The sequence below is a fragment of the Sinocyclocheilus anshuiensis genome, unplaced genomic scaffold (assembly GCF_001515605.1).
Source record: "Sinocyclocheilus anshuiensis isolate Anshui unplaced genomic scaffold, SAMN03320099.WGS_v1.1 scaffold664, whole genome shotgun sequence".
In the NCBI taxonomy this organism is placed as follows: Eukaryota; Metazoa; Chordata; class Actinopteri; order Cypriniformes; family Cyprinidae; genus Sinocyclocheilus; species Sinocyclocheilus anshuiensis.
Window position 1 is genome coordinate 557,716 of NW_015554122.1, and position 8,595 is coordinate 566,310.

At 36.9% G+C, this 8,595-nt stretch overlaps 1 protein-coding gene across 1 annotated transcript in view; it reads left to right on the top strand.

The window, feature by feature from the left end:
* The window catches only part of LOC107670032 (ankyrin repeat domain-containing protein 55-like), a 26,515-nt gene that overhangs the window by 7,353 nt on the left and 10,567 nt on the right, over positions 1–8,595 (top strand). Inside the window, exons 2-6 of the mRNA XM_016462495.1 lie at positions 2,083–2,573; positions 3,660–3,779; positions 5,653–5,783; positions 5,970–6,079; positions 6,483–6,543. Coding sequence (XP_016317981.1) covers positions 2,534–2,573; positions 3,660–3,779; positions 5,653–5,783; positions 5,970–6,079; positions 6,483–6,543 — 462 coding nt within the window. The 5' untranslated portion in view covers positions 2,083–2,533. The remainder of the gene's footprint in view (positions 1–2,082; positions 2,574–3,659; positions 3,780–5,652; positions 5,784–5,969; positions 6,080–6,482; positions 6,544–8,595) is intronic.

Genomic DNA, 8,595 nt, shown 5'->3' on the forward strand with positions numbered 1-8,595 from the left:
TTCTTTTCAAAGATACACTAAACCACACACACACACACACACACACACACACACACACACACACACACACACACACACACACACACACACACACACACACACACACACACACACACACACACACACACACACACACACACACACACACACACACACACACACACACACACACACACACACACACACACACACACACACACACACACACACACACACACACACACACACACACACACACACACACACACACACACACACACACACACACACACACACACACACACACACACACACACACACACACGTTGCGTTTTCATGATTTATGGCTTCATTTCATAGGTGCAATGTTTTTTATGCTATACAAACTGTATTTTCTATCCCCTTACTCTACCCCTCACACAAAACTACAGGCATTTTTAGATTTTCAAAATACTTAATTCTTAATTATTTATAAGCTGTTTTCCTTATGGGGACCTAAAAATGTCCCCACAAGGTCCAAATTTACTGGTATTACTATCCTTGTGGGGACATTTGGTGCTCATAACGTAGGGCACACACACACACACACACACACAATCTCTCTCTCTGGCTCTCTTCTGGAATGCCCACTTTGACGAGCGGAATGCAGCTGCTGTTATGAATGAAACATCTCATTCTGTTCTTTGACATCACCATACGAGTGTGATTAGAATCACAATTGAATTGACATCCTGTCAAAAACTGGCTTTATTCTACATAGAACTGATTTGTAAAGAGCATTACGATGTGGAAGTTGTGTGAGATGTGAGTTTGTCTGTGGAATCAGATAAATGTACACACTGACTGCTCCTCATGTTGTCCTCTAGCTCTCTCGCTCTCTCCCCCTCTCTTTCTCTCTCTCTCTCTCGCTCTCTCTCTCTCTCTCTCTCTCTCTCCCTCTCTCTCTGTTGTGTGAGATGTGAGTTTGTCTGTGGAATCAGATAAATGTACACACTGACTGCTCCTCATGTTGTCCTCTAGCTCTCTCGCTCTCTCCCCCTCTCTTTCTCTCTCTCTCTCTCTCTCTCTCTCTCTCCCTCTCTTTCTCTCTCGAGGCTGCATGATAAACATGAATGAAATGAAAATATGTGTGAAGCACTTATTAAGCACAAATGTGATTCTGATTAAACAAGATCTTGCTTTAGCCTTGACATTAAGACCTGACAATTCATGAAATTACTACAATGGCACAATACATCCTATAGAATAGAACAGAAAATTACAGAAGAATGTAAATGTTTTGATTAGACATAAACAAGAGTACAATGGAAAAGAGGACAGAGGACTGCAAAAAATTAGAATGGGGTATATAAGCAATACAGAACAGAACGGAACAGAACAGAATAGGATAGAATAGAAAAAATGTAGAAATTAGGATGGGAGCAGACAATAACAAAACAGGACAGACAATAACACAACAAATATGACAGGACATAATGAAATAATATAGAATAGAACACAACCGAAACGAAGAATGTAAAAATTAGGATGAGACATATAATAAAAGAAAGCAGAATAGAATAGAATTGAACAGAACAGAAGAATGTAAAAATGATGATAAGGCATAAAAAGAATGTAGAATAGAATAGAATGATGTAAAAATTGTGATAGGACATATAATAATATAATAGAATAGAACAGAGGAATGTAAAAATTAGGATAAGACATAATTAGGGAATGTAGAATAGAATAGAATAGAATAGAATAGAATAGAATGTAGAATTTAGGATGGGAGCAGACAACAACAAAACAGAATAGAAAAACGTTAAAAAAAATATGACATGACACAGTGAAAGAATATAGAATAGAACACAACCGAAAAGAAGAATGGAAAAATTAGGATGATGCATATAACAAAATAATTTATAATAGAATAGAATAGAATGTAAATTTGTGATAGGGCATACGAATAAAATAGAATAGAATAGAATAGAATAGAATGAGAAAAAAATAGGATAAGACCTAAGGGAATGTAGAATAGAATAGAAAGGAATAGAATAGAAAAATTTAAAAAAATTGCCCCTTTAATCGCCGACGCTAAAGTGCCCTTTCGGTCCGATTTAGGTGCCCCCGGACCGCGATTTATACCGAGGGGGACCGCGATTGTGCCCTCGTAACGCCACACACACCGCACACACTGCGTCCAGCAGCAGTCCGCTCTCTTCAGCGTTCAGTGTTGTGAACATAGGCCGTACAGTGCTGTGCTGTCACCAGGCTGTGAAGTGCAGCTTCTGCACATGCTCAGTGTGTTTCCCCATCACATCACGCAACATCAAACAGAGCATCCTCCACCTGCCTCCTCCAGCCGCCTCCAGGAACTGATGCTCACGCGCCTGCGGCACCTGCCTCTCCTGTCCCAGCCGCGTTTCTCGTTCTGCTTCACCGTGTCTGTCGCGCTCCCTTTCTTTCATTATTTCCCATGCGAGCAGTCTGAGTCGTTGTGGAATCGGGAGCGGAGGGGACATCATGTCGCTGGCACCAGAGGGATTTCTCTGAAGACTGCATCTGATCTGTTATGGAGTTCAACTCTTCATCTGTATTTGAGCAGCATAAAGGTAAAACACCACACACACACACACACACACACACACACACACACACACACAGTTAGCGCCGCTAACACTGTTGCCATGGCAATGCTTATCAATGGGCTTTGCCGTAGCGCATCATTTGCTTGCGTGATGTCAGGGTTGCCATCTGTTTGTGTTTCAGTAACCCACCAGAATGAAGAGTACTATTGGCTATGGCTGCGATGATCTGTATCACATGGAGTGAGGGTCACAATCACAGTGTTTCGTGATATATTCCGGGGTTTTCAGTTGTAGTCGGTGAGCTCTGTTATGGCAGCTCTGTCAGCGGATCTTCTGTGTTGTTATGTATGCAAATAATGCAATGCACCCTAGACAACATGTATAAACCCTAAGGAATACAGGTGCATCTCAATAAATTAGAATGTCGTGGAAAAGTTCATTTATTTCAGTAATTCAACTCAAATTGTGAAACTCGTGTATTAAATAAATTCTAATTTATTGAGATGCACCTGTATTTGATTTCTCAGTGGTTGCTCAAGCCGTAAGGATCTCTCAGTAGCATATTTAATCTCATCAACGTTGTTTTCACATCGCATTATTTAATTAATTCAAAGGATCCAATTGTTGACAAAGTAGGCTAAGAAGACTAAAAGCTCATATCATTTTGAGCTTTTATTGCTCAAAATGAGACATTTTGGAGTTCAATTTGAGATTTCTAACTTTTGATTGCAGACCTCTTAATGAGGTTTTGATTGAGATCTCTAAAAGGAGAAACAGGATCTTTTTCAGAAACATTCTCATCAACACTGGCGAGATCGTATTTGAGATTTTATTTTATTTTTCTATGGGAAAACATCTTGAGCACCTTCTTTTGACCTGTTAATTTATGAGGAATCACATCTTCATTTCAAACTATTAGTATGCCTTGAAAGAATGATGATTGCTGATTAATCTGAAGCTGTCAAGTCAATGATAAGCAAGACCTAAAGATTCTTATGACACTGACCACTTGCCTTTATTCTTCAAAAGTCTGACATATCTAAGGAATGATCAAGCAAAAATGCCTTAGCTTACACCCAGATTGATTCTTTTGATTAATTTCCCTCTCAGAAGCTGCTGAGGAGGTTGATCTGAATGTGGTGTACCAGGCAGCAGCAAACGGAGATGTGAACACGCTGACGGCCACGATACGAGAGGACCCGTGCATCCTCGAGTGCTGTGACAGTGAAGGTATTCTTTCACACATTGCACTTTTACACTCTATACTTGAAACTCACTATGATACTAGTTTTACCTTTGTGAAAAAATGTGTACTTCAGATAAACTTCAAAGTGCATGTTAAAAGGTATCTGTACTTGCAGATTATATAATATTAATTAATGGCCACTTAAGTGTACTTAAAGAGAGTACATTTTCATGACTATATTTCTTAAGATACTTTACACTTTCCAAAATGAGTTTGTTTCTTCACGGGAACAGATTTGGAGATATGTAGCATTGCATCAGTGTCTCAGCAATGGATGCTCTGCAGTGAATGGGTGCCGTCAGAATGAGAGTCCAAACAGCTGATAAAAACATCACAATAATCCACAAGCAATCCACAGCAGTCCAGTCCATCAGTTAATGACTTCAGAAGTGAAAAGGTTTGTGTTTAGAACAATCCAATCCATAATTAAGGTGTTTTTAACTTGAAACTGTTGCTTGAAGCTAAAAGATGAGTCCATAATAAAAAAACAAAAAACAAACAAACAAACAAACAAAAAACAACGGAAAAGGAATGTTGTCTTGTCTGAATCAATAGAGAAATCTGCACAGATCAAGCACCGTTTATAAGCCAAAACAGTCGAAAGCATTTCTAAACAAATACTTGGATGTGAGTGAACACTGAAAGAAATGTTATCATTCTATTTTGGATTACTTGTGGATTATTGTGATGTTTTTATCAGCTGTTTGGACTCTCATTCTGACGGCACCCATTCACTGCAGAGCATCCATTGCTGAGACACTGATGCAATGCTACATTTATCAAAATCTGATGAAGAAACAAACTCATCCACATCTTGGATGTCCCGAGGATGAGAAAATGTTCATTTTTGATGAGCAAATTTAAATTTTTGAGTCAACTATTCCTTTAAAGTACATTTTAAATAATTGTTTTAATAACAATTTGTCATGCTTTAAAGAAGTACTTATTTTGATGTGTTGACTAACATACTAAAGCTAACATACTAAAATATGTGAAGAATTTGATTATAATTTTAACCGTTATTCAATATTACACTTAACATTAACATATTGGTAATTTACTAAATTGCAATATTTTTTAAACAAACAAATACAAAATAAATGTAAAAAAAATCATGACACACAACTTTCAAGTATATTATAGTTTTACATAAATGCTTGCACATTTTAACCATATTTCAAAGACAACAGAATTATGAAAGTACACTTACATGTACTTGTGTATATATATATATATATATATATGTAAAGATGCTACTTAAGTGGATCAGAAAGCACTGTAAAATTCAGCTGCATTTAATGCAAAAATAACCTATTATACATTTTCATTTAATTGGAATGAATATGCATTTAAGTTTATGAAAACATTATATTCAGTTCACGCATATGCTTTTTAGTGTATTTTTTTTCTAAGTACTCTTTTAAGTATGCTAAAGTCTGCTTCTTTTTCACAAGGCTGTGGTATTTCATGCATAACTTGTTTATGCTATTCACATAAGTAATACATCAAATTATGCAGCATGTTGAGAAGAGATGCGCTTTACATTGGAGCAATATTTAGAAACCAAAATCTGATTAAGGGTGGGATATTTTGCTGTGCCAAGAAGCCACTTTGCAAGGCCCGGTAGCCATGCACAACTCTAGCCATCCAAAACTCTAGTTTTGCATGGGCAAGCAAGCTAAAGAACAGGTATTTAAAAAAAGTACCTACAATCATCGTCATGCAAATCACACATTCAGCAAATCTGAAACAGAAATGAGCTACCATCATAAACAGACTACAGCAGAGCTGGCCTACATGTTAGTTTGAACGTGAACTGCTGTTAAGTGTTTCTGACTGCGGATGTCTTGATGACAGGCTCCACACCTCTGATGCATGCTGTGTCTGGGAGGCAGGTGGATACGGTCAAACTGCTGCTGAAGATGGGAACCTCTATCAATACACAAGACGCCTGTGGACGCACGTCCCTCTCTCTAGCGACATACCTGGTAACGAAACTCTCTGAGGATCATTGATGAGCTGCATTCCTTTAAAAATTCTTCAGCATGTGTTCAGGAACCATGCATCATGTACGAAGTCGCAGTGACCTTCCTAGCTTTGACTGAGTTGAATGCTTGTTAAGGTTTTTGAATGGCTTGTCGTGTAGTTGGGTCTGATGGTTTTATCTTCTGCAGGGCTGGCTTGAAGGCTGTGTGTGTTTGCTTCGCAACGGTGCAAAACAGAACATTCCCGATAAGAACGGACGCTTGCCAATTCATGCTGCTACTGCTGAAACTGACTTCAGGTAACGAGGAAGATAAATAGAATTGGTTTTCACAAATAGGTTAATGAAGCTAAAAGTAGTGAGTAATGCAGTTGCATTTTCCTGTGCATCAAGCTGCTACAGTTCAGTGGAGCTTCCTGCTTCTCACTGTGCATTTACATTTGACAAGATGATAATTAGGAAACAAATTTCAGAGATGAAATCGTAAGATATGTTGTTACAGTCAACATGAAAACAAAACCCAACCCTTTACCCAATGCACATTCCTTGATTCGTCAGTGCACATTATTGTGAAAAAAGGGGAAAAATTAATCAATCCCTCTTATTTTTTACTCATTCCCCATTGATTATCTGTTTCATGTTATGGAAATAAAATGGTGTATGCAGTGTTTATAGAGTAATAATCAAGTTTTGTTTGTTTAAGGCTCATGGCTGTGCTGCTACAGCAGTCAACACTGTGTGAAATCAATCATCAAGACAATGAGGTGAGTCAGTGCATTATGGGTATTCTCTTGCAGTTGAGTGCAAATGTACCTATTATTGCGATGCATTATGGGATTGAATGAATGCACTTGATAACATCCACCATTGTTTCGGACACCACTACAAATGGCTGCCCCCTCAAACAGTGCCCTATTTAGGGGTATAGGGGGCGATTTGGGACACAGCCCAAGACCTGAACCAAAACACAACTGAACAAGACATAATCCTGACGGTAGTGTACTTTAAAACTTAAAGTATATTTTATCTACTTATAAATATGTTGTTTTAAAAAGAGTTGTACTTGCAGGTATTAATAAAATAAAAGGGCACTTTAGTCTCCTTAAAGACAGTACAGTTTAATTACTGTTTCTTAACACACTTAAATAAGCGTGTACTTAGTTTTTAATGTCAAATAAAACTTACTTTAAGTACATTTATTTTGTGTTACTTAACATACTAAAGCACACGTAAAGTACTTGACTGTAATTTTAACTGTAGTGTATTATTCAATATTACATTTAAAGTTAATATTTTAAATGTACTAAATTGCAAAAATTACACTTTTACCATATAAGACAATAGAAGAAATTATGAAATTACATGTATGTATCTAAGTCCTACTTAGGTGGGTCCAAAAAGCATTCTAAAGTTCAGCTGATTGCATTTAATATACATTTTAAATATAATACAGCTGAATAAATTTGTAATTAACGTGCAATAACATTTAGTGTGCACTTAAGCATATTTCGTTTCTGTGATAAGTACTCTTTTCAAAAGTGTTCCTTTATTCTTACAAGGGAAAGTTTGCGTGAACAATAAGAGTCACTGCAATGTGCCAAAAGAACCATTCTAGTGAACATTAGACAAAATAGTGTATGTACTTATCTCATTCAAAATATGTTTTAAACATAGTCCATTACTACACAGAAATCAATCAGCCTAGAATTATATTATATTAATTATGCATTTGTATGGAAAGAGAGATGACCCATGAAATTATCACTGGTATGAACAAGCATGGTTTACCCTAAAGCAGTACCTCAATTACTCCTATGATGTGTATAATTTAAATATATCATTTTTTTCACATTACAGTAATGAGATGACTTTGTGCCATAAATATAATATAAGTCATAAAGGCAAATCATGTTAATGGTCTAAAATAGGCTTCATTTTCTTTAGGCGATATATTATTTTGCATTTCTTTACCTTCATTTTAGAGTGACACATATTACCTGATTTTTACATATTGAAAGGTTTCATGAGAGTCACCCTTAAAGCAAAAAAATTGCTTACTCTCACTATGGTTGTACTTATAATTTTTCATACACTTTTAACCGTTTGTAAAAAGCATGGTCATTGTATCATGTTGTAGTGTCATTTTGGCCTTTAGTTTTGTAGTATTTTTGCGGTCTGACCAGGAAAACTTTTTGAATTTGAATTTATTGAAAGAATAGCCCCTTGAGATGTAACATCTCATTTTCGAGGGAGTCCCAGAACACATACAGAATACAATACTAAAAAACAACACATTTGTAAAAAAAAAAAAAGTAACTTAAACAGACAAGTACTCCCCTAATCTTCCACCTACAGTCTACAACTGTATTAAACAAACATACATTTTAGTGCAAAGATGTTGTTAAGATTGGGAATTTTGGAAATAACAGGAATTTATGGTAATTAAAGTGGTCATATGATGTTGCTAAAAAGAACATTATTTTGTGTATTTGGTGTAATGAAATGTGTTTATGCGGTTTAAGGTTAACAAAACACATTATTTTCCACATACTGTACATTATTGTTTCTCCTCTATGCCCCGCCTTTCTGAAACGCGTTGATTTTTACAAAGCTCATCGGTCTGAAAAGCGAGGTGTGCTGTGATTGGCCAGCTATCCAGTGCGTTGTGAGTGAAAGCCGATCCGGCAATCCACAGCGTGAAGTTGATGTATTTCCATAGCGACCAGCATGGATCAGCTCCAGGCATGACGGCAGCAACAATACTACAGCGAGAATAAAAGTTACGCCTTCTTTCTTTGCGTGAACATTTGGGCGGC